Source organism: Paramisgurnus dabryanus, chromosome 11 (genome assembly GCF_030506205.2).
Source record: "Paramisgurnus dabryanus chromosome 11, PD_genome_1.1, whole genome shotgun sequence".
Classification (NCBI taxonomy): Eukaryota; Metazoa; Chordata; class Actinopteri; order Cypriniformes; family Cobitidae; genus Paramisgurnus; species Paramisgurnus dabryanus.
The window spans coordinates 13,233,405-13,261,299 of NC_133347.1; the positions used below are offsets into that span (position 1 = coordinate 13,233,405).

General features: G+C 39.6%; 1 protein-coding gene across 2 annotated transcripts in view; it reads right to left on the minus strand.

Moving 5' to 3' along the window:
* Window positions 1-27,895, minus strand: part of nphp4 (nephronophthisis 4) — a 385,328-nt gene that overhangs the window by 244,765 nt on the left and 112,668 nt on the right. For both annotated transcript variants that reach the window (XM_065246844.2, XM_065246843.2), the window contains exon 11: window positions 27,009-27,064. In XM_065246844.2, coding sequence (XP_065102916.1) covers window positions 27,009-27,064 — 56 coding nt within the window. The remainder of the gene's footprint in view (window positions 1-27,008; window positions 27,065-27,895) is intronic.

Below are 27,895 nucleotides of genomic sequence, written 5' to 3' on the forward strand. Positions count from 1 at the left end.
TAGGTGGCGCTGTCACCAAATTTGGCATGGACCCCAAGTTCATGGTCCACATGAAGTGTACCAAATTTCATTTCAATTGATCAAAGAATGACTGAGCTACAGCTTCAGAACCATTTTTGCGTCAACCTCGTTAAGTTTGCGCATTTATTACTTTTGAACAAAGATAAATATCAAAATTCTGTTCAGTCATTTCTATGCGGCTTACTCCAAAGATCATCTGTGCCAAATCTCATAAGAATTTAACAAAATTTGAAGGAGGAGTAGCGAAAAAATAGAATAATGTACATTTCAAAATGGCCGCTACTGTAATGGGTGGAGTCTTAATGTAAAGTATCAAATTCAATAAGCGGGATGAGAGCAATCACATGCACTAAGTAGAAATTTCATAGACCTAATGGATCATGAGTTATAACCATTTGAATATTGAATTTCTGAGATAATGGTGGCGCTAGAGAGTTACTGCTAGAGACCCCATTTTTGGCCACATGACTATTTATGACCACCACTACAACTATGCCAAATTTCATCATTTTCCTACATACGCTTCATAGTGCTGCCATAGACTCCCATTGGGGAAGAAGAAAAATTTACTAACAGAAACAATGACCAATATAGCTGCAAGCAGCGATTCGGGGCCAAGCACCTTTAGCGCAATGAGCACCCAAAGCACAGCAAGCAACATAGAAGGTATCAATAACCCAATGCTCACTGACCACCCAAGGTGCATCAAGAACACAAAGCGCAGCAAGTACCCAAAGCGTTGCAATGACAGAGCAGAACCACCGCAGTGCAGAGCAGCAACAGAAAACATGGCAAAAATAGAACATATGTGAACTACAGACAGGTCAAGAAGAATAGGTGGGAAAGAACAAAACTTTAATAGAAGAAATTAACACCTGCCTCAGGTGGGATTCGAACCCATGAACTCAGGATCTCTATGCATACGATTTAGTGGATGCGCCACTCAGCAGACACAGCTCAAGGGGCAGCAGGAAAGAGATTACAGAAATGCAAGCATTGACATATGCCAATCACCAAAGATGTAGAAATGACACCGCAGAGCAGAAATCACAGAAATACAATGTATATGAGAATCAAAAAGCTCAAGTGAGATTGAAGACAAGAAGAACATTCCGTAGAGTAACGCTATAAAATGTAATATAAAGTAATTAACTATGACAAATAGACAACATCACAGGGACGATCAACTTTACAGAGGTTTTTCTCAAAAAAATTCCTAGGTGCAAGAAAAATCTGTTCAGTCATTTCTGTGCGGATTGCTCCAAACATTATACGAGCAGAACCTGGCATAAAATAAACAAAATTTGTAAAAGGAGTAGCGAAAAAATCATTTACCATATGCCTTACAATAACACATGAACAGAATGATGGAAAATGACAAACGAGGTATCGTTGCAATCGGCATAAACCAGTGAATACAATTTCACAAAGAAAATTAATATCCGACAAAGTTTTCAGAAGTTATGAGCAGTTCTATAAGAACTGTTATAGTTTATAACCCCTAGGTGGCGCTGTATTCTGACTTCCCAGATACAATCAGGACATCATGCCGAAGCTTCCTACCGATTTTTGCGCCAATATATCCAATACTTCAAAAGTTATAACAATTTATGACAAATTTCAAAATGGCGGACAGGCGGTTCGGTCAAACCCGGCATAATACACATCGACAGATGCGGCATGAGGTAAGGAATCCGTAGACACCAAGATCATAATTTTCTGACAAACGATTCAGAAGTTATGGGCAAAAATAGCCTATTTTCCTATCTCATGACCCATAGGTGGCGCTGTCACCAAATTTGGCATGAACCCCAAGTTCATGGTCAACATGAAGTGTACCAAATTTCATTTCAATTGATCAAAGAATGACCGAGCTACAGCTTCAGAACCATTTTTGCGTCAACCTCGTTAAGTTTGCGCATTTATTACTTTTAAACAAAGATAAATATCAAAATTCTGTTTGGTCATTTCTGTGCGGCTCACTCCAAAGATTACCTGTGCTAAAATTCATAACAATTGAACCAAATTTGAAGGAGGAGTAGCGAATAAACTGCATACTGTACATTTCAAAATGGCCACTACTGTAATGGGTGGAGTTTTACTGTAAAGCATTAAAAACAACAAGCATGAGGAGAGCAATCACGTGTACTAAGTAGAATTTTCATAGATCAAGCGGATCAGCAGTTATAACCATTTGAACATTGATTTTTTGCACTGCTGGTGGCGCTATAGAGTTAATGCTAGAGACCCCATTTTTGGTCACTTGACTTTTCAGGACGACCTCTATAACTGTGCCAAATTTCATCATTTTCCTATGTACGGTTCATAGGGCTGCCATAGGCACCAATGGCTAAGAAGAAGAAAAAAGTACAATTCCAATAGGTGTCTCAGCACCTTCGGTGCTTGACCCCTAAATATAGCTGCAAGCAGCGATACGGGGCCAAGCACAATCAGCGCAATGAGCTCCCAAAGCACAGCAAGAAAGATACAACTTATCAATCACTCAGGGCGCATTGAGCACCCAAGGTGCATCAAGAACACAAGGCTCAGCAAAGAACCCAAAGCGTAGCAATGACAGAGCAGAACCACCGCAGTGCAGAGCAGCAACAGATAACATGGCAAAAATAGAACATATGTGAACTACAGACAGGTCAAAAAGAATAGGTGAGAAAGAACAAAACTATAATAGAAGAAATTAACACCTGGCTCAGGTGGGATTCGAACCCACGAACTCAGGATCTCAATGCATACGACTTAACAGATGCGCCACTCAGTAGACACAGCTCAAGGGGCAGCAGAAAAGAGCTTACATGCCATACAAAGAATTCAGAAGTTATAAGCAGTTCTATAAGAACTGTTATAGTTTATACCCCTAGGTGGCGCTGTTCTCTGATTTCTTCAGGACGTCATGCCGAAGCTCCCTACCGATTTTTGCGCCGATATATCCGATACTTCAAAAGTTATAGCAATTTATCACAGATTTCAAAATGGCGGACAGGCGGTTCGGTCAATCCCGGCATAATACATATCGGCAGATGCGGCATGAGCCAAGGAATCCGTAGACACAAATCATAATTTTCTGACAAACGACTCAGAAGTTATGCGCAAAAATAGCCTTTTTTCCTATCTCATGACCCATAGGTGGCGCTGTCACCAAATTTGGCATGGACCCCCAGTTCATGGTCGACATGAAGCGTACCAAATTTCATCTCGATTGATCAAAGAATGACCGAGATACAGCTTCAGAACCAATTTTGCGTCAATCTCGTTAAGTTCACGCATTAATTACTTTTGAATAAAGAAAAATATCAAAATTCTGTTCAGTCATTTCTATGCGGCTCACTCCAAAGATCACATGTGCCAAATCTCATAAGAATTGAACCAAATTTGAAGGAGGAGTAGCGAAAAAACGAAATACTGTACATTTCAAAATGGCCGCTACTGTAATGGGTGGAGTCTTACTGTAAGGAATTAAAAACAATAAGCATGAGGAGAGCAATCACGTGTACTAAGTAGAATTTTCATAGAGCAAATGGATCACGAGTTATAACCATTTGAACATTGAATTTTTGAGATGATGGTGGCGCTATAGAGTTACTGCTAGAGACCCCATTTTTGGCCACATGACTATTTATGACCACCACTACAACTATGCCAAATTTCATCATTTTCCTACATACGGTTCATAGGGCTGCCATAGACTCCCATTGGGGAAGATTAAGATTAAGATTAAGATTAAGATTAAGATTAAGAAGAATAATAATACTAACAGAAACAATAGGTGCCACAGCACCATAGGTGCTTGGCCCCTAAATATAGCTGCAAGCAGCGATACGGGGTCAAGCACCTTCAGCGCAATGAGCACCCAAAGCACAGCAAAAACGGCACGACGCAGCAAATGCGCAAAGCGCAGAAAGCGCGCAATACAGAGCCCGAACCCGAAGTAAAGCAAATGCAGAGCAGAACCACTGCAGTGCGGAGCAACAACAGTAAAGATGGCAAAAATATAACACGTGTGGAAAACCAGACAGGTCGAGAAGAACGTGTTAAAGGGAACAAAAAAGGAAATCTCAATAAGTGAAAGTAAGAGCTGGGATTCGAACCCATGACCTCAGGTTCCCAAAGCAACGCACTAACCGCATGCGCCACTGAGTAAACGATTAAACCACTGAGTTGGTGTGTCCAAGCTATAGAATAGAGATTTAGAACTGTAAACATTGATATCCAGCAATTACTACCCTTACAGAAAAGTCACATGAATTTCACATGTGCAAATTCACATGTGAAATGTGTGTTTTTGGAACATTTTTGTGTGCGTCACATGTGTAACACATGTGAATCCCATGTGAAACACATGTGATCACATGTGAAATCAGTGGATCACATGTGGCACATGTGGTGACATGTTGTCCACATGTCAAAAATTGTCACCACATTATGCACATGTGATCACATGTGTTTCACATGGGATTCACATGTGATTCACATGTGTTTCACATGTGATTCACACAAAAATGTTCCAAAGACACACATTTCACATGTGATCACATGTTTTTTTTTTCACATGTGAAATTGGTGTGGTTCACATGTGATCACATGTGAAAAACATGTGAATTTCATGTGGTTTTTCTGTAAGGGTAAAAGTGCAGAAATGACAACAGAGGGCACAAATAACTGAAATACAATGTATAGTATGAAAATCACAAAACTTAAGTGAGAAAAAAGTTAAGACAAAAACCACTGCACATGGGATTCAAACCCATGAACTCAGGTTCCCAAAGCACAACAGTTACCGCATGCGCCACTGAGTAAACGATTAAACCACTGAGTTGGTATGTCCAAGCTATAGAATAGAGATTTAGAGCTGTAAACATTGATATCCAGCAATTACCAAACGTGCAGAAATGACAACAGAGAGCACAAATAACTGAAATACAATGTATTGTATGAAAATCACAAAACTTAAGTGAGAAAAAAAGTTAAGACAAAAACCACTGCACATGGGATTCGAACCCATGAACTCGGGTTCCAAAAGCACAGCAGTTACCGCATGCGCCACTGAGTAAACGATTAAACCACTGAGTTGGTGTGTCCAAGCTATAGAATAGAGATTTAGAGCTGTAAACATTGATATCCAGCAATTACCAAACGTGCAGAAATGACAACAGAGAGCACAAATAACTGAAATACAATGTATTGTATGAAAATCACAAAACTTAAGTGAGAAAAAAGTTAAGACAAAATATCACAGCCCATGGGATTCAAACCCATGACCTCAGAATCTCATGGCATGTGGTTAACCAGATGCGCAACTCAGTTAACACAGCTCAAAGGGCAGCAATAAACAGCTTAGGTGCTGCAAGGATTGACATATGCCAATCAACACAGATGCAGAACTGACAGTGCAGAGCAGAACTAACAGAAATACAATGTATATGAGAATCAAAAAGCTCAAGTGAGATTGAAGACAAGAAGATCATTCTGTATAGTAATGCTATACAATGTAATATACAGTAACATTAATTTACTATGACAAATAGACAACGTCACAGGCACGGTCAACTTTGGAGTGGTATTTCTAAGAAAAAGAAAACAGAATATCAAAAATCTGTTCAGTCATTTCTGTGCGGATTGCTCCAAACATTATACGAGCAGTACCTGGCATAAAATAAACAAAATTTGTAAAAAGAGTAGCGAAAAAATCATCTACCATATGCTTTACAATAACACATGAACAGAATGTTGGAAAATGACAAACGAGGTATCGTTGCAATCGGCATAAACCAGTGAATACAATTTCACAAAGAAATTAATATCAGACAAAGTATTCAGAAGTTATAAGCAGTTCCATAAGAACTGTTATAGTTTATAACCCATAGGTGGCGCTATACTCTGACTTCCAAGGTACCTTCAAGACATCATGCTGAATCTCCCTACTGATTTTTGCACGGATATGTCCAATAGTTCAAAAGATATAACAATTTATGACAAATTTCAAAATGTCGGACAGATGTGTGTGGTCAAACCCGGCATAATACACATCGACAGATGCGGCATGAGGTAAGCAATCCATAGACATCAAGATCATAATTTTCTGACAAACAGTTCAGAAGTTATGGGCAAAAATAGCCTATTTTATTATCTCATGACCCATAGGTGGCGCTGTCACCAAATTTGGCATGGACCCCAAGTTCATGGTCCACATGAAGTGTACCAATTTAATTTCAATTGATCAAAGAATGACTGAGCTACAGCTTCAGAACCATTTTTGCGTCAACCTCGTTAAGTTTGCGCATTTATTACTTTTGAACAAAGATAAATATCAAAATTCTGTTCAGTCATTTCTATGCGGCTTACTCCAAAGATCATCTGTGCCAAATCTCATAAGAATTGAACAACATTTGAAGGAGGAGTAGCGAAAAAATGGAATACTGTACATTTCAAAATGGCCGCTACTGTAATGGGTGGAGTTTTACTGTAAGGTATTAAAAGCAACAAGAACGAGGAGAGCAATCACGTGTACTAAGTAGAATTTTCATAGATCAAGCGGATCAGAAGTTATAACCCTTTGAACATTGAATTTTTGCACTGCTGGTGGCGCTATAGAGTTAGTACTAGAGACCCCATTTTTGGTCACATGACTTTTTAAGACCACCACTACAACTGGGCCAAATTTCATCATTTTCCTATGTACGGTTCATAGGGCTGCCATAGACACCTATGGCTAAGAAGAAGAAGAAGCAGAATAATAATAATAATAATAATAATAATAATAATACTAACAAATATAGCTGCAAGCAGCGATACGGGGCCAAGCACAATCAGCGCAATGAGCTCCCAAAGCACAGCAAGAAAGATACAACTTATCAATCACTCAGGGCGCATTGAGCACCCAAGGTGCATCAAGAACACAAGGCTCAGCAAAGAACCCAAAGCGTAGCAATGACAGAGCAGAACCACCGCAGTGCAGAGCAGCAACAGATAACATGGCAAAAATAGAACATATGTGAACTACAGACAGGTCAAAAAGAATAGGTGAGAAAGAACAAAACTATAATAGAAGAAATTAACACCTGGCTCAGGTGGGATTCGAACCCATGAACTCAGGATCTCAATGCATACGACTTAGTGGATGCGCCACTCAGCAGACACAGCTCAAGGGGCAGCAGGAAAGAGATTACAGAAATGCAAGCATTGACATATGCCAATCACCAAAGATGTTGAAATGACACTGCAGAGCAGAAATCACAGAAATACAATGTATATGAGAATCAAAAAGCTCAAGTGAGATTGAAGACAAGAAGAACATTCCGTAAAGTAACGCTATAAAATGTAATATAAGGTAATTAACTATGACAAATAGACAACATCACAGGGACGATCAACTTTACAGAGGTTTTTCTCAAAAAAATTCCTAGGTGCAAGAAAAATCTGTTCAGTCATTTCTGTGCGGATTGCTCCAAACATTATACGAGCAGAACCTGGCATAAAATAAACAAAATTTGTAAAAGGAGTAGCGAAAAAATCATTTACCATATGCCTTACAATAACACATGAACAGAATGATGGAAAATGACAAACGAGGTATCGTTGCAATCGGCATAAACCAGTGAATACAATTTCACAAAGAAAATTAATATCCGACAAAGTATTCAGAAGTTATGAGCAGTTCTATAAGAACTGTTATAGTTTATAACCCCTAGGTGGCGCTGTATTCTGACTTCCCAGATACAATCAGGACATCATGCCGAAGCTTCCTACCGATTTTTGCGCCAATATATCCAATACTTCAAAAGTTATAACAATTTATGACAAATTTCAAAATGGCGGACAGGCGGTTTGGTCAAACCCGGCATAATACACATCGACAGATGCGGCATGAGGTAAGGAATCCGTAGACACCAATATCATAATTTTCTGACAAACGATTCAGAAGTTATGCGCAAAAATAGCCTTTTTTACTATCTCATGACCCATAGGTGGCGCTGTCACCAAATTTGGCATGGACCCCCAGTTCATGGTCGACATGAAGCGTACCAAATTTCATCTCGATTGATCAAAGAATGACCGAGATACAGCTTCAGAACCAATTTTGCGTCAATCTCGTTAAGTTCACGCATTAATTACTTTTAAATAAAGAAAAATATCAAAATTCTGTTCAGTCATTTCTATGCGGCTCACTCCAAAGATCACATGTGCCAAATCTCATAAGAATTGAACCAAATTTGAAGGAGGAGTAGCGAAAAAACGAAATACTGTACATTTCAAAATGGCCGCTACTGTAATGGGTGGAGTCTTACTGTAAGGTATTAAAAACAATAAGCATGAGGAGAGCAATCACGTGTACTAAGTAGAATTTTCATAGAGCAAATGGATCATGAGTTATAACCATTTGAACATTGAATTTTTGAGATGATGGTGGTGCTATAGAGTTACTGCTAGAGACCCCATTTTTGGCCACATGACTATTTATGACCACCACTACAACTGTGCCAACTTTCATCATTTTCCTACATACGGTTCATAGGGCTGCCATAGACACCAATGGCTAAGAAGAAGAAAAAAGTACAATTCCAATAGGTGTCTCAGCACCTTCGGTGCTTGACCCCTAATAATAATACTAACAATTACAATAGGTGTCTCAGCACCTTCGGTGCTTGACCCCTAATAATAATAATAATAATACTAACAATTACAATAGGTGTCTCAGCACCTTCGGTGCTTGACCCCTAAATATAGCTGCAAGCAGCAATTGCGGGGTCAAGCACCTTCAGCGCAATGAGCACCCAAAGCACAGCAAAAACCACACGACGCAGCAAATGCGCAAAGCGCAGAAAGCGCGCAATACAGAGCCCGAACCCGAAGCAAAGCAAATGCAGAGCAGAACCACTGCAGTGCGGAGCAACAACAGTAAAGATGGCAAAAATATAACACGTGTGGAAAACCAGACAGGTCGAGAAGAACGTGTTAAAGGGAGCACAAAGGAAATCTCAATAAGTGAAAGTAAGAGCTGGGATTCGAACCCATGACCTCAGGTTCCCAAAGCAACGCACTAACCGCATGCGCCACTGAGTAAACGATTAAACCACTGAGTTGGTGTGTCCAAGCTATAGAATAGAGATTTAGAACTTTAAACATTGATATCCAGCAATTACTAAAAGTGCAGAAATGACAACAGAGAGCACAAATAACTGAAATACAATGTATAGTATGAAAATCACAAAACTTAAGTGAGAAAAAAGTTAAGACAAAAACCACTGCACATGGGATTCAAACCATGAACTCGGGTTCCCAAAGCACAGCAGTTACCGCATACGCCACTTAGTAAACGATTAAACCACTGAGTTGGTGTGTCCAAGCTATAGAATAGAGATTTAGAGCTGTAAACATTGATATCCAGCAATTACCAAACGTGCAGAAATGACAACAGAGAGCACAAATAACTGAAATACAATGTATTGTATGAAAATCACAAAACTTAAGTGAGAAAAAAAGTTAAGACAAAAACCACTACACATGGGATTCGAACCCATGAACTCGGGTTCCCAAAGCACAGCAGTTACCGCATGCGCCACTTAGTAAACGATTAAACCACTGAGTTGGTGTGTCCAAGCTATAGAATAGAGATATAGAGCTGTAAACATTGATATCCAGCAATTACCAAAAGTGCAGAAATGACAACAGAGAGCACAAATAACTGAAATACAATGTATTGTATGAAAATCACAAAACTTAAGTGAGAAAAAAAAGTTAAGACAAAAACCACTGCACATGGGATTCGAACTCATGAACTCAGGTTCCCAAGGCACAGCAGTTACCGCATACGCCACTGAGTAAACGATTAAACCACTGACTTGGTGTGTCCAACCTATAGAATAGAGATATAGAGCTGTAAACATTGATATCCAGCAATTACCAAAAGTGCAGAAATGACAACAGAGAGCACAAATAACTGAAATACAATGTATTGTATGAAAATCAATAAACTTAAGTGAGAAAAAAGTTAAGACAAAATATTACTGTACATGGGATTCGAACCCATGACCTCAGGATCTCATGGCATCTGGTTAACCAGATGCGCAACTCAGTTAACACAGCCCAAAGGGCAGCAAAAAACAGCTTAGGTGCTGCAAGGATTGACATATGCCAATCAACACAGATGCAGAACTGACAGTGCAGAGCAGAACTAACAGAAATACAATGTATATGAGAATCAAAAAGATCAAGTGAGATTGAAGACAAGAAGATCATTCTGTATAGTAATGCTATACAATGTAACATACAGTCACATTAATTTACTATGACAAATAGACAACGGCACAGGCACAGTCAACTTTGGAGTGGTATTTCTAAGAAAGAGAACAGAATATCAAAAATCTGTTCGGTCATTTCTGTGCGGATTGCTCCAAACATTATACGAGCAGCACCTGGCATAAAATAAACAAAATTTGTAAAAGGAGTAGCGAAAAAATCATGTTCCAAATGCTTTACAATAACACATGAACAGAATGTTGGAAAATGACAAACGAGGTATCGTTGCAATCGGCATAAACCAGTGAATACAATTTCACAAAGAAATTAATATCAGACAAAGTATTCAGAAGTTATAAGCAGTTCCATAAGAACTGTTATAGTTTATAACCCCTAGGTGGCGCTGTACTCTGACTTCCCAGGTACCTTCAGGACATCATGTCGAAGCTCCTTACTAATTTTTGCGCGGATATGTCCAATATTTCCAAAAATATAACAAATTATGTGAAATTTCAAAATGGCGGACAGGCGGTTCGGTCAAACCCGGCATAATACACATCGACAGATGCGGCATGAGGTAAGCAATCCATAGACATCAAGATCATAATTTTCTGACAAACAGTTCAGAAGTTATGGGCAAAACTAGCCTATTTTATTATCTCATGACCCATAGGTGGCGCTGTCACCAAATTTGGCATGGACCCCAAGTTCATGGTCCACATGAAGTGTACCAAATTTCATTTCAATTGATCAAAGAATGACTGAGCTACAGCTTCAGAACCATTTTTGCGTCAACCTCGTTAAGTTTGCGCATTTATTACTTTTGAACAAAGATAAATATCAAAATTCTGTTCAGTCATTTCTATGCGGCTTACTCCAAAGATCATCTGTGCCAAATCTCATAAGAATTGAACAAAATTTGAAGGAGGAGTAGCGAAAAAATGGAATACTGTACATTTCAAAATGGCCGCTACTGTAATGGGTGGAGTTTTACTGTAAGGTATTAAAAGCAACAAGCATGAGGAGAGCAATCACGTGTACTAAGTAGAATTTTCATAGATCAAGCGGATCAGAAGTTATAACCCTTTAAACATTGAATTTTTGCACTGCTGGTGGCGCTATAGAGTTAGTACTAGAGACCCCATTTTTGGTCACATGACTTTTTAAGACCACCACTACAACTGTGCCAAATTTCATCATTTTCCTATGTACGGTTCATAGGGCTGCCATAGACGCCTATGGCTAAGAAGAAGAAGCAGAATAATAATAATAATAATAATAATACTAACAAATATAGCTGCAAGCAGCGATACGGGGTCAAGCACCTTCAGCGCAATGAGCACCCAAAGCACAGCAAAAACGGCACGACGCAGCAAATGCGCAAAGCGCAGAAAGCGCGCAATACAGAGCCCGAACCCGAAGCAAAGCAAATGCAGAGCAGAACCACTGCAGTGCGGAGCAACAACAGTAAAGATGGCAAAAATATAACACGTGTGGAAAACCAGACAGGTCGAGAAGAACGTGTTAAAGGGAACACAAAAGGAAATCTCAATAAGTGAAAGTAAGAGCTGGGATTCAAACCCATGACCTCAGGTTCCCAAAGCAACGCACTAACCGCATGCGCCACTGAGTAAACGATTAAACCACTGAGTTGGTGTGTCCAAGCTATAGAATAGAGATTTAGAGCTGTAAACATTGATATCCAGCAATTACCAAACGTGCAGAAATGACAACAGAGAGCACAAATAACTGAAATACAATGTATAGTATGAAAATCACAAAACTTAAGTGAGAAAAAAGTAAAGACAAAATATCACAGCCCATGGGATTCAAACCCATGACCTCAGAATCTCATGGCATGTGGTCAACCAGATGCGCAACTCAGTTAACACAGCTCAAAGGGCAGCAAAAAACAGCTTAGGTGCTGCAAGGATTGACATATGCCAATCAACACAGATGCAGAACTGACAGTGCAGAGCAGAACTAACAGAAATACAATGTATATGAGAATCAAAAAGCTCAAGTGAGATTGAAGACAAGAAGATCATTCTGTATAGTAATGCTATACAATGTAATATACAGTCACATTAATTTACTATGACAAATAGACAACGTCACAGGCACGGTCAACTTTGGAGTGGTATTTCTAAGAAAAAGAAAACAGAATATCAAAAATCTGTTCAGTCATTTCTGTGCGGATTGCTCCAAACATTATACGAGCAGTACCTGGCATAAAATAAACAAAATTTGTAAAAAGAGTAGCCAAAAAATCATCTACCATATGCTTTACAATAACACATGAACAGAATGTTGGAAAATGACAAACGAGGTATCGTTGCAATCGGCATAAACCAGTGAATACAATTTCACAAAGAAATTAATATCAGACAAAGTATTCAGAAGTTATACGCAGTTCCATAAGAACTGTTATAGTTTATAACCCCTTGGTGGCGCTATACTCTGACTTCCAAGGTACCTTCAAGACATCATGCTGAATCTCCCTACTGATTTTTGCACGGATATGTCCAATAGTTCAAAAGATATAAAAATTTACAAATTTCAAAATGTCGGACAGATGTGTGTGGTCAAACCCGGCATAATACATATCGACAGATGCGGCATGAGGTAAGCAATCCATAGACATCAAGATCATAATTTTCTGACAAACAGTTCAGAAGTTATGGGCAAAAATAGCCTATTTTTTTATCTCATGACCCATAGGTGGCGCTGTCACCAAATTTGGCATGGACCCCAAGTTCATGGTCCACATGAAGTGTACCAAATTTCATTTCAATTGATCAAAGAATGACTAAGCTACAGCTTCAGAACCATTTTTGCGTCAACCTCGTTAAGTTTGCGCATTTATTACTTTTGAACAAAGACAAATATCAAAATTCTGTTCAGTCATTTCTATGCGGCTTACTCCAAAGATCATCTGTGCCAAATCTCATAAGAATTGAACAACATTTGAAGGAGGAGTAGCGAAAAAATGGAATACTGTACATTTCAAAATGGCCGCTACTGTAATGGGTGGAGTTTTACTGTAAGGTATTAAAAGCAACAACCATGAGGAGAGCAATCACGTGTACTAAGTAGAATTTTCATAGATCAAGCGGATCAGAAGTTATAACCCTTTGAACATTGAATTTTTGCACTGCTGGTGGCGCTATAGAGTTAGTACTAGAGACCCCATTTTTGGTCACATGACTTTTTAAGACCACCACTACAACTGTGCCAAATTTCATCATTTTCCTATGTACGGTTCATAGGGCTGCCATAGACGCCTATGGCTAAGAAGAAGAAGAAGCAGAATAATAATAATAATAATAATACTAACAATTACAATAGGTGTCTCAGCACCTTCGGTGCTTGACCCCTAATTACAATAGGTGTCTCAGCACCTTCGGTGCTTGACCCCTAAATATAGCTGCAAGCAGCAACACGGGGTCAAGCACCTTCGGCGCAATGCACACACAGCACAGCAAGCACACAAAGCACAGCAAGTTCACAATGCACAGCAAGCACACAAAGCACAGCAATTACACAAATCACAGCAGGCACACAAAGCACAGCAAGCTCAAAAAGCACAGCAAGCACACAAAGCACAGCAAGCACACAAAGCACAACAAGCACACAAAGCACAGCAAGCTCACAATGCACAGCAAGCACACAAAGCACAGCAAGCTCACAATGCACAGCAAGCACACAAAACACAGCAACTACACAAAGCACAGCAAGCTCACAAAGCACAGCAAGCACACAAAGCACAGCAAGCACACAAAGCACAGCAAGCTCACAATGCACACCAAGCACACAAAGCACAGCAATTACACAAATCACAGCAGGCACACAAAGCACAGCAAGCTCACAAAGCACAGCAAGCACACAAAGCACAGCAAGCTCACAAAGCACAGCAAGCACACAAAGCACAGCAAGCACACAAAGCACAGCAAGCACACAAAGCATAGCAAGCTCACAAAGCACAGCAAGCACACAAAGCACATTAATTACACAAATCACAGCAGGCACTCAAAGCACAGCAAGCTCACAAAGCACAGCAAGCACACAAAGCACAGCAAGCGCACAAAGCACAGCAAGCACACAAAGCACAGCAAGTACACAAAGCATAGCAAGCTCACAAAGCACAGCAAGCACACAAAGCACAGCAAGCTCACAAAGCAAAGCAAGCTCACAAAGCACAGCAAGCACACAAAGCACAGCAAGCTCACAAAGCACAGCAAGCACACAAAGCACAGCAAGCTCACAAAGCACAGCAAGCACACAAAGCACAGTAAGCTCACAAAGCACAGCAAGCTCACAAAGCACAGCAAGCACACAAAGCACAGCAAGCTCACAAAGCACAGCAAGCACCATTAATTGCATTAAAAACGCAAGGCTCAGGAATCATAGAGCAGAACCACCACAATGCAGAGCAACAACAGCAAACATGGAAAAATAGAACACATGTGAACTACAGACAGGTTTAGAAGAATTGATGAGGAAGAACAAAATACCTGACTCAGGTGGGATTCGAACCCAGGATCTCAGAATCTCAATGCATACGATTAACTAGATCCGCCACTCAGTTGACACGGTTCATTGGGCAGCAGAAAGAGATAACAGTATAATATAAATAAGAATTGTAATAGTTTATAACCCCTAGGTGGCGCTGTACTCTGACTTCCCAGGTAACTTCAGGACATCATGTCAAAGCTCCTTACCAATTTTTGTGCGGATATGTCAAATAGTTCAAAAAATATAACAATTTATGTTAAATTTCAAAATGGCAGACAGGTGGTTCGGTCAAACCCGGCATAATACACATCGACAGATGCGGCATGAGGTAAGCAATCCATAGACATCAAGATCATAATTTTCTGACAAGCAGTTCAGAAGTTATGGGCAAAAATAGCCTATTTTATTATCTCATGACCCATAGGTGGCGCTGTCACCAAATTTGGCATGGACCCCAAGATCATGGTCCACATGAAGTGCACCAAATTTCATTTCAATTGATCAAAGAATGACTGAGCTACAGCTTCAGAACCATTTTTGCGTCAACCTCGTTAAGTTTGCGCATTTATTACTTTTGAACAAAGATAAATAACAAAATTATGTTCAGTCATTTCTATGCGGCTCACTCCAAAGATCATCTGTGCCAAATTTCATAAGAATTGAACCACATTTGAAGGAGGAGTAGCGAAAAAACAAAATACTGTACATTTCAAAATGGCCGTTACTGTAATGGGTGGAGTCTTACTGTAAAGTATCAAATTCAATAAGCGGGATGAGAGCAATCACGTGTACTAAGTAGAATTTTCATAGATCAAATGGTTCACTATTTATAACAGTTTGAAAATTGATTTTTTGCACTGCTGGTGGCGCTATAGAGTTATTGCTAGAGACCCCATTTTTGGTCACATGACTATTTATGACCACCTCTACAACTGTGCCAAATTTCATCATTTTCCTATGTACGGTTCATAGGGCTGCCATAGACGCCTATGGCTAAGAAGAAGAAGCAGAATAATAATAATAATAATAAATATAGCTGCAAGCAGCGATACGGGGTCAAGCACCTTCAGCGCAATGAGCACCCAAAGCACAGCAAAAACGGCACGACGCAGCAAATGCGCAAAGCGCAGAAAGCGCGCAATACAGAGCCCGAACCCGAAGCAAAGCAAATGCAGAGCAGAACCACTGCAGTGCGGAGCAACAACAGTAAATATGGCAAAAATATAATATCAGACAAAGTATTCAGAAGTTATAAGCAGTTCCATAAGAACTGTTATAGTTTATAACCCCTAGGTGGCGCTGTACTCTGACTTCCCAGGTACCTTCAGGACATCATGTCGAAGCTCCTTACTAATTTTTGCGCGGATATGTCCAATATTTCCAAAATTATAACAAATTATGTGAAATTTCAAAATGGCGGACAGGCGGTTCGGTCAAACCCGGCATAATACACATCGACAGATGCGGCATGAGGTAAGCAATCCATAGACATCAAGATCATAATTTTCTGACAAACAGTTCAGAAGTTATGGCCAAAAATAGCCTATTTTATTATCTCATGACCCATAGGTGGCGCTGTCACCAAATGTGGCATGGACCCCAAGTTCATGGTCCACATGAAGTGTACCAAATTTCATTTCAATTGATCAAAGAATGACTGAGCTACAGCTTCAGAACCATTTTTGCTTCAACCTCGTTAAGTTTGCGCATTTATTACTTTTGAACAAAGATAAATATCAAAATTCTGTTCAGTCATTTCTATGCGGCTTACTCCAAAGATCATCTGTGCCAAATCTCATAAGAATTGAACAACATTTGAAGGAGGAGTAGCGAAAAAATGGAATACTGTACATTTCAAAATGGCCGCTACTGTAATGGGTGGAGTTTTACTGTAAGGTATTAAAAGCAACAAGCATGAGGAGAGCAATCACGTGTACTAAGTAGAATTTTTATAGATCAAGCGGATCAGAAGTTATAACCCTTTGAACATTGAATTTTTGCACTGCTGGTGGCGCTATAGAGTTAGTACTAGAGACCCCATTTTTGGTCACATGACTTTTTAAGACCACCACTACAACTGTGCCAAATTTCATCATTTTCCTATGTACGGTTCATAGGGCTGCCATAGACGCATATGGCTAAGAAGAAGAAGAAGCAGAATAATAATAATAATAAATATAGCTGCAAGCAGCGATTCGGGGCCAAGCACCTTTAGCGCAATGAGCACCCAAAGCACAGCAAGCAACATAGAAGGTATCAATCACCCAATGCTCACTGACCACCCAAGGTGCATCAAGAACACAAAGCGCAGCAAGTACCCAAAGCGTTGCAATGACAGAGCAGAACCACCGCAGTGCAGAGCAGCAACAGAAAACATGGCAAAAATAGAACATATGTGAACTACAGACAGGTCAAGAAGAATAGGTGGGAAAGAACAAAACTTTAATAGAAGAAACTAACACCTGCCTCAGGCTGGATTCAAACCCATGAACTCAGGATCTCTATGCATACGACTTAATGGATGCGCCACTCAGCAGACACAGCTCAAGGGGCAGCAGGAAAGAGATTACAGAAATGCAAGCATTGACATATGCCAATCACCAAAGATGTAGAAATGACACCGCAGAGCAGAAATCACAGAAATACAATGTATATGAGAATCATAAAGCTCAAGTGAGATTGAAGACAAGAAGAACATTCCGTAGAGTAACGCTATAAAATGTAATATAAAGTAATTAACTATGACAAATAGACAACATCACAGGGACGATCAACTTTACAGAGGTTTTTCTCAAAAAATTCCTAGGTGCAAGAAAAATCTGTTCAGTCATTTCTGTGCGGATTGCTCCAAACATTATACGAGCAGAACCTGGCATAAAATAAACAAAATTTGTAAAAGGAGTAGCGAAAAAATCATTTACCATATGCCTTACAATAACACATGAACAGAATGATGGAAAATGACAAACGAGGTATCGTTGCAATCGGCATAAACCAGTGAATACAATTTCACAAAGAAAATTAATATCCGACAAAGTATTCAGAAGTTATGAGCAGTTCTATAAGAACTGTTATAGTTTATAACCCCTAGGTGGCGCTGTATTCTGACTTCCCAGATACAATCAGGACATCATGCCAAAGCTTACTACCGATTTTTGCGCCAATATATCCAATACTTCAAAAGTTATAACAATTTATGACAAATTTCAAAATGGCGGACAGGCGGTTCGGTCAAACCCGGCATAATACACATCGACAGATGCGGCATGAGGTAAGGAATCCGTAGACACCAAGATCATAATTTTCTGACAAACGATTCAGAAGTTATGCGCAAAAATAGCCTTTTTTACTATCTCATGACCCATAGGTGGCGCTGTCACCAAATTTGGCATGGACCCCCATTTCATGGTCGACATGAAGCGTACCAAATTTCATCTCGATTGATCAAAGAATGACCGAGATACAGCTTCAGAACCAATTTTGCGTCAATCTCGTTAAGTTCACGCATGAATTACTTTTAAATAAAGAAAAATATCAAAATTCTGTTCAGTCATTTCTATGCGGCTCACTCCAAAGATCACATGTGCCAAATCTCATAAGAATTGAACCAAATTTGAAGGAGGAGTAGCGAAAAAACGAAATACTGTACATTTCAAAATGGCCGCTACTGTAATGGGTGGAGTCTTACTGTAAAGTATCAAATTCAATAAGTGGGATGAGAGCAATCACGTGTACTAAGTAGAATTTTCATAGATCAAATGGTTCACCAATTATAACAGTTTGAACATTGAATTTTTGCACTGCTGGTGGCGCTATAGAGTTACTGCTAGAGACCCCATTTTTGGTCACATGACTTTTTAGGACCACCACTACAACTGTGCCAAATTTCATCACTCTACTACTTACGGTTCATAGGGCTGCCATAGACTCCCATTGGACAAGAGTAAGAATAATAATAATAATACTAACAATTGCAATAGGTGTCTCAGCACCTTCGGTGCTTGACCCCTAATAATAATAATAATACTAACAATTACAATAGGTGTCTCAGCACCTTCGGTGCTTGACCCCTAATAATAATAAATATAGCTGCAAGCAGCGATACGGGGTCAAGCACCTTCAGCGCAATAAGCACCCAAAGCACAGCAAAACGGCACGACGCAGCAAATGCGCAAAGCGCAGAAAGCGCGCAATACAGAGCCCGAACCCGAAGTAAAGCAAATGCAGAGCAGAACCACTGCAGTGCGGAGCAACAACAGTAAAGATGGCAAAAATATAACACGTGTGGAAAACCAGACAGGTCGAGAAGAACGTGTTAAAGGGAACAAAAAAGGAAATCTCAATAAGTGAAAGTAAGAGCTGGGATTCGAACCCATGACCTTAGGTTCCCAAAGCAACGCACTAACCGCATGCGCCACTGAGTAAACGATTAAACCACTGAGTTGGTGTGTCCAAGCTATAGAATAGAGATTTAGAACTGTAAACGTTGATATCCAGCAATTACTAAAAGTGCAGAAATGACAACAGAGAGCACAAATAACTGAAATACAATGTATAGTATGAAAATCACAAAACTTAAGTGAGAAAAAAGTTAAGACAAAAACCACTGCACATGGGATTCAAACCCATGAACTCGGGTTCCCAAAGCACAGCAGTTACCGCATGCGCCACTGAGTAAACGATTAAACCACTGAGTTGGTGTGTCCAAGCTATAGAATAGAGATTTAGAACTGTAAACATTGATATCCAGCAATTACTAAAAGTGCAGAAATGACAACAGAGGGCACAAATAACTGAAATACAATGTATAGTATGAAAATCACAAAGCTTAAGTGAGAAAAAAGTTAAGACAAAAACCACTGCACATGGGATTCAAACCCATGAACTCAGGTTCCCAAAGCACAACAGTTACTGCATGCGCCACTGAGTAAACGATTAAACCACTGAGTTGGTATGTCCAAGCTATAGAATAGAGATTTAGAGCTGTAAACATTGATATCCAGCAATTACCAAACGTGCAGAAATGACAACAGAGAGCACAAATAACTGAAATACAATGTATTGTATGAAAATCACAAAACTTAAGTGAGAAAAAAAGTTAAGACAAAAACCACTGCACATGGGATTCGAACCCATGAACTCGGGTTCCAAAAGCACAGCAGTTACCGCATGCGCCACTGAGTAAACGATTAAACCACTGAGTTGGTGTGTCCAAGCTATAGAATAGAGATTTAGAGCTGTAAACATTGATATCCAGCAATTAACAAACGTGCAGAAATGACAACAGAGAGCACAAATAACTGAAGTACAATGTATTGTATGAAAATCACAAAACTTAAGTGAGAAAAAAGTTAAGACAAAATATCACAGCCCATGGGATTCAAACCCATGACCTCAGAATCTCATGGCATGTGGTTAACCAGATGCGCAACTCAGTTAACACAGCTCAAAGGGCAGCAATAAACAGCTTAGGTGCTGCAAGGATTGACATATGCCAATCAACACAGATGCAGAACTGACAGTGCAGAGCAAAACTAACAGAAATACAATGTATATGAGAATCAAAAAGCTCAAGTGAGATTGAAGACAAGAAGATCATTCTGTATAGTAATGCTATACAATGTAATATACAGTAACATTAATTTACTATGACAAATAGACAACGTCACAGGCACGGTCAACTTTGGAGTGGTATTTCTAAGAAAAAGAAAACAGAATATCAAAAATCTGTTCAGTCATTTCTGTGCGGATTGCTCCAAACATTATACGAGCAGTACCTGGCATAAAATAAACAAAATTTGTAAAAAGAGTAGCGAAAAAATCATCTACCATATGCTTTACAATAACACATGAACAGAATGTTGGAAAATGACAAACGAGGTATCGTTGCATTCGGCATAAACCAGTGAATACAATTTCACAAAGAAATTAATATCAGACAAAGTATTCAGAAGTTATAAGCAGTTCCATAAGAACTGTTATAGTTTATAACCCATAGGTGGCGCTATACTCTGACTTCCAAGGTACCTTCAAGACATCATGCTGAATCTCCCTACTGATTTTTGCACGGATATGTCCAATAGTTCAAAAGATATAACAATTTATGACAAATTTCAAAATGTCGGACAGATGTGTGTGGTCAAACCTGGCATAATACACATCGACAGATGCGGCATGAGGTAAGCAATCCATAGACATCAAGATCATAATTTTCTGACAAACAGTTCAGAAGTTATGGGCAAAAATAGCCTATTTTATTATCTCATGACCCATAGGTGGCGCTGTCACCAAATTTGGCATGGACCCCAAGTTCATGGTCCACATGAAGTGTACCAAATTTCATTTCAATTGATCAAAGAATGACTGAGCTACAGCTTCAGAACCATTTTTGCGTCAACCTCGTTAAGTTTGCGCATTTATTACTTTTGAACAAAGATAAATATCAAAATTCTGTTCAGTCATTTCTATGCGGCTTACTCCAAAGATCATCTGTGCCAAATCTCATAAGAATTGAACAACATTTGAAGGAGGAGTAGCGAAAAAATGGAATACTGTACATTTCAAAATGGCCGCTACTGTAATGGGTGGAGTTTTACTGTAAGGTATTAAAAGCAACAAGCATGAGGAGAGCAATCACGTGTACTAAGTAGAATTTTCATAGATCAAGCGGATCAGAAGTTATAACCCTTTGAACATTGAATTTTTGCACTGCTGGTGGCGCTATAGAGTTAGTACTAGAGACCCCATTTTTGGTCACATGACTTTTTAAGACCACCACTACAACTGGGCCAAATTTCATCATTTTCCTATGTACGGTTCATAGGGCTGCCATAGACACCTATGGCTAAGAAGAAGAAGAAGAAGCAGAATAATAATAATAATAATAATAATAATACTAACAATTACAATAGGTGTCTCAGCACCTTCGGTGCTTGACCCCTAATAATACTAACAATTACAATAGGTGTCTCAGCACCTTCGGTGCTTGACCCCTAATTACAATAGGTGTCTCAGCACCTTCGGTGCTTGACCCCTAATTAGATGACAATTGAATTGAATTGACCATTATACAATTCTGAAACTTCAATATGTTTATTTCACAGCAGGCCAAGTTTCATAAGTCTACATTAAAAATCTCCTCTGTATGAATCACATAAAAACTGGATTCAGATATTTTCTAAATTTCTTTAAGTTTATTTGTTTTTGGAATGCTGGAATCTTTCTTTCACTAAAAATGTCAAGAAAAATATTAAGATACTAACTTGCTGAATTTAATCCAAAACATTTAGCAATAGTTGTCAGCAGGCAGACTTGCTGATAAAATGTATTTCAAAGCTTTAAGCAGGTGCAATTTTTTACAGAGGGTCCCTGAAGGTTAAGAGCCTTATGCATCAGAGCGAAAAAAGCAGAAGGACAATAAGATATGTCTTTTTATCAAACACACAACATACGATGTGTCAAATGCAAATGAGACCCACACATGCTTGATATCAGACAACAAAGGATGTCGTTATCCCATTTATCCTGATCCCTCTGCTTCTTTTTGAATGTAGAACAACTAGTCCACATGTCATTTCAAATCCACATGGTTGTGTGTGTGAAAGAGAGATAAAAACAGTGAAGGAGAGAGCATCCCATCAATCAGAGAGATGGGTCTCTCAAGACGGCTCTGACAACCTTTTTCAGACCGAGTGAGGGACTCGAGCTTCCAAACAACAACATGCACAGGGTTAGCTGGAAAAAGGCTCTAAATCAACCTCTCTAAATTGCCGTCCCTCTAAATTAGCTACGTACGGGAATCAAGGAAAACCAGACCCGTGCTTCCAATCTTTGGGGGTACATACTAATAAAAACAAACGGTGCTAAATAGCACTAAAAGAGATTCACTGGCTTGTAATGAAAGGGGAACCATTTTAAGTGCCATATAGCACCTATGTAGTACCATATTGTGCTATATAGAACCATATCTGGTGCTATAGTGGTGCTATATCACCCCCGGATGGTTCTTCATAGGTGCTTTATAGGTGCTATATAGCACTAAAAATGTTTCCCCTATGATTACAAGCTTTTAGTGCTATTTAGTAGGGATGTGGCATATGGAAAAATATGCGTTTTCTCAATGAATACATTTTAGTGAATAACGGTGAAATGGTGCCACATCCAAAAGCCAGAGGGCGCTTTCGTGCAGAAATGCCATTTCTGTACGTGATTTGTTGATTAATACGCAAATTTAAATAGGGAAAATGTATGATTTGCACGTGTTTGCAAATGTTAACGTTCAAGTGATTTTTAAAAATGTAACCGCAAAAGGCGCTTAAGTGAGCAGTTTACTTTACGCGCAAATACACGTGCGGTTGAATGTGTCCGGTCCAGCTCCAGTCAAGGGGATCTCACACCGGCCGCGCAGCTCAGCGCCGCGCCGCATCGAGTAGCGTCTAGGACAACTCGGGGGTATTGTAAACCGGAAGTGCCCATTAAATAGCGCGAGCTTCGTCAGATAGCGTCTACTTCAAAATGCAAAATATACGTTAGCAGCCAATGTTAATCGTTAATGATTTGGGACAAATATGATGTTATTTAATGTTAAACTATGTGAGTGGCGCTGTGTGGCGCGACAGGGATTTGAGCAACTTCCTGAGTCACAGCTGGGCGGCGCGGACAGGTGCACGTATACTCATAGAAAACAATGTATTCGATTTTTTTAGAATGACGTGATCATCCTTCAAAGATCAGCAGATACAGAACTCTCGTTTGTAATTCGCCCTCTGTCTGTGTGTACACCAGTGATGGGAATAACGGCGTTATAAGTAATTGGCGTTAGTAACTGCGTTATTTTTTTCAGTAACGAGTAATCAAATAAATTACTGTTTCCCCTGTTATAACGCCGTTATCGTTACTGACATTAAAATGCTGCGCGTTACTAAAATTGATCTTACTGTAGTGATTTTCAGCCGCGTATGCTCACTCTCTCAGCCAAACACTGTTTTTCTCTTGTGTGTGTTGTGAGACACATAACAGATGATGATTGGCTTAATTTCCATCGGTAGCCAACCAGAGGCAAAGTTCACAAAAAGGCCCGCCCACACGCGCAGTCCAAGTCCGAGGAGCGAGCAGCAGTGTTAAAAAGTCTGAGCAACTTGGTCACTTTGTCGCTAGATTTAGCAACTTTCTATCACTTTAGCGACTTTATAGGACAAATCTAGCTATCTTTTCCGGCGTGGTTGGAGACTTTTGTAGACTGACATGAAAATACGCGTCGTTTTCTCTTCTCAACGAGCAGCGGTGCTGCTGCTGACTGTGCCGCATCTCAAAGCACTGACATCATAGCCCGGTCATCGCGCATCAATCACTCCGAAAACACCGGCGACAGGGCGATGGCAAGTACAACAAGCTCAAAGGTAGCGGTCGCAAACACGAAGTATAAAGCACTACTTTTCCATTGTTGAGGTGAAAGGCAAGAATGTTTGTGTAATGTGCAACTTATGCCCATGAAGAAAAAGTCTCTCCACGTCTGTGGCAAGTAATTCTGATCTAATAAAGCACCTCACATCGTCACATGCTGCCACAAAATTAGTGATTTCTCTTTAGTATCCATTTTAGTCATTTAACATATTTAATTTTGTAAGGGGCATTCAAGTTATTTGAAATATTAAATTTTTTTAAGTAACGCAGTAATTACTTTTCCTGGTAATTAATTACTTTTATAATAATGTAACGCAGTTACTAACTCAGTTACTATTTGTGAGAAGTAATTAGTAACTACAACTAATTACTTTTTTAAAGTAACGTTCCCAACAATGGTGTACACCGCCCTCACTCAATAGTGCACACACGGAGAGACGCGTTTCAAAAAGCAAGCGAACATAAAATCTTTCTGTTCTTGACAGGGCATAAACAAACAAAATGATCTCCACAGTATTCTCTTTTAATAAAAACATTTGTTTAGGTCTAAAGTGTGTGTATAGTAGTGTTGTGCCGATAGACGATAGTATCGTGTATCGACGATCGTCCGACATATCGCCAATGGCAGGCTTTCATGGCGATAGTCATGACGATAGTTGGCGAATGGTTGTTATTATTATCATCATCATAGTTTTGCATGCTTTTCCTCGCATGAGGGTTTGTGCTTCACTTTACGCGGAGAGCTTGTAGAGAGAGAGTTCCTTCTTGCACGCAGATGCACTTAATGCGCGCGTCTCGGACTCGTTCTAGCACCTAAATCCAGCGCGTGGATGAGCAGCTACGCTTCCCTCTGTCTCACATGCACGCGCTCTCGCATCTGTCCGAAGTCTAAACATAAACTGAAGTAGTAATCCTTATGTATTTGTGTGGTTTAATGCGTTTCATGCGAGCTGAGGCAAACTATTCCTTTTGTTTAAAATATAACCCGCTGCATATTGGCGCCACTCTCGCTTACGTGCAGATAGCTGCGCTCTGTCTGAACTTGAAGTCAGATAGTAATCCTGTTTATGATATGCTTTTCAAGGAGTTTTAGCAATACATCCCTCGTGTTTAAAATATGATTGTGTTCCGCTGGACCAGTGTGTTTAAAAAGGCACCTCTGAGAGCACCACTGCTTGACACGTGTAACCTTCTGCAACAGCACTAAACAAATGCATTTAATTATTTTTATGTGCGCTGCGTGTGTCTGCGCAGGTGCATGTTTTTACAGTCATTAAGTAATCGTGTTAAAAATCAGGATTATGATTTTCCCCATAATTGAGCAGCCCTATCTCTGACATTTCCTTGCACTAGAGAGGTTGTTAGCGCGCAGAGGGTTAAAACCAGCGCGTGTCCTGTTCTCGCTCTCTGGCACGCAAAGAGCGTCTGGGCTTTAATGACGCACTCAGATTAATGGCATTAGTTTTAAGAAAGATGCATTCATGACGGTGTTGCTCTTGTTCTTTTTTCCACCAATCAAGTCTTGTCATAAATGAACAAATAAATAAATGAGTAAACTACTGCCCCGCCCCCCGATACTATCGTGTATCGCCGATCTCACAGGCTGACGATAGGACGATCTCAAAATGGGGCATATCGCCCAACACTAGTGTATAGATTAGAAGCAGAAACCAGTCTGTGCCTATTTGGTCTTAAAGAGACAGTAACCTCAATCGAATCATTTCATTCGATTTCTGTACTTAATTATAATTTTTAGGCATTACTTATTGTGCAACTTTGTTCTTTTTTATAAATGTTTGTAATTTCTTGATTTGTTATAAGATTGTCCCATCCTTTTTTTTCTAATCTGAAATATGATCCGATCCATGCCTCAAAAAACATAATGCAATGCAAACTGTGAGTTTTGTGATCTGCCGCACCCCTACTTCATATATGCAATGCTACTCTACAGGTACTTAAGATTAACATGAGATTGGCAGAAACTGTGTGTGTTGTGTCACCTTTTAAGGTGTAAAAGCTTCTCCTTTGTTTTCTTGTTTTGCTTTAAAGAGTTAAATCAGGGTTTGCTAAAGGGAGAAAGATTCTGAGCCATTTGGAGTCGACACATTTCTGTGAAATGTTTTCGGTGAAAACTGTTTACCGTTCAGGGAACTTGCAACACACTGTCTGAAAATAGAGAGTGTTTATCCTGGCATTAAGGTGCAAAAAAATCCTTGACTTTGAACAGCCACTGCCTGCACATTTTGTCTAGCACTAGACACATTACAGTCCTAACACTAAAAGCTTATGGCTACAGTAACTTTTGGTGAAAATGCAATACAGTGTTTGGATTCTAAAAGAGCATGATATTTTTTTCACTTTCATTTCCAAAATCTTGGCCTGAAATCAAGACCTGTTGGATGAGCAGACGGATTTGAAGGTCTCTCTTCACTAAGGTAAATAATAGATTGGCAGTAGAACAGGGGTTGTGAGCCCGAGGCCCTTGTGTTCACCCTACATCGCTTCAATTCCCAGTTTGTTATATTAAGAAAGGAGCTGCGCTCCATATCCCGGCCATCAATACTGAACACCTCTGTCTCCAGTCTGCAATCTCCAACCAAAGATTTTTCCAAGCTTTCATGGTGCAATGCTGTCGTAACTCTTAGAAACAGCTCCCGGGTCAGCAGAACATGGCAACGAGACCGTTCTGATTCTGTCCGGCACAGGTTACAACATCACAGCTGGGCTACAGTAGCGGAGTTTGTTGGAAAACTGTTGCTTTTAAATGACAGAGACACAAAAGGCACTGTGGGAAAAAGCAGGAGAGTTTTTTTACTTACAGTTGGACCACGTGGAGACTGCAGTGTCGAAGCTGTTGGCACCAAGATGTTCTCGTCTAAAACCAAAACAAAAATTTTTTATTTAATTTTATGAACTAAAATATATATTTTACAAGATAAGTATTTGTGCTAAAAGTGCACTCAGTCATTAACAGTTTTTTGGCTGATATGTGGTCTGTTTTAGCCCCATGGCCAAATTTTTGTAAAATAAGTCTTGTACAAATCAATAAAATGGCTTATATTAGGCTATAAATGACTGAAACTCATAAGTATGCATTACTGTAATGATATTACCTATCATTTTCTATTCATTACAAGTATTTAAATGGTACTGAATGCACTTTTAAATAGAAGTCAGATGCCAGAAAATGAATGCACATACAGTATGGTCTATTCAAAGCACAAACATAATGTACACATACAGTAAAAGATACATACAGTATACTGTATCTGGCCAATGGCTGCTGATTTGCATTCACAATGTTAAGGCAACCTGAATAACCTGAATATGAGTGCGAATGAATCACATTTGTCCCTTAATCCCAGCAGCAATGGAAAGGGTCTGGCGTAGACGAGAGAGGAGTTCAGGGTCATAGCGAACAGAACATCATTCCCTCGGTCCAACAATGAGCTCAGATCTATTAGGCACTCGTAATAGCCGTATATAAATGTATGATGAGAAAACTGAATGACAGATTCTCACTTATCCACTCTTTTCAATATCTGCATTTCACATTTATGCTCCTTTATCCGCTCTAAACCGTTCAAACACAATTACCAGATGCTTGGATGAGAACGCCATGAGCTACCTTATGTTAAAACAGACACTTTTTATGACTCACTCTTGTTTCCAGTAACTGATTTTTATAGGATAAACGCCTGAGTTG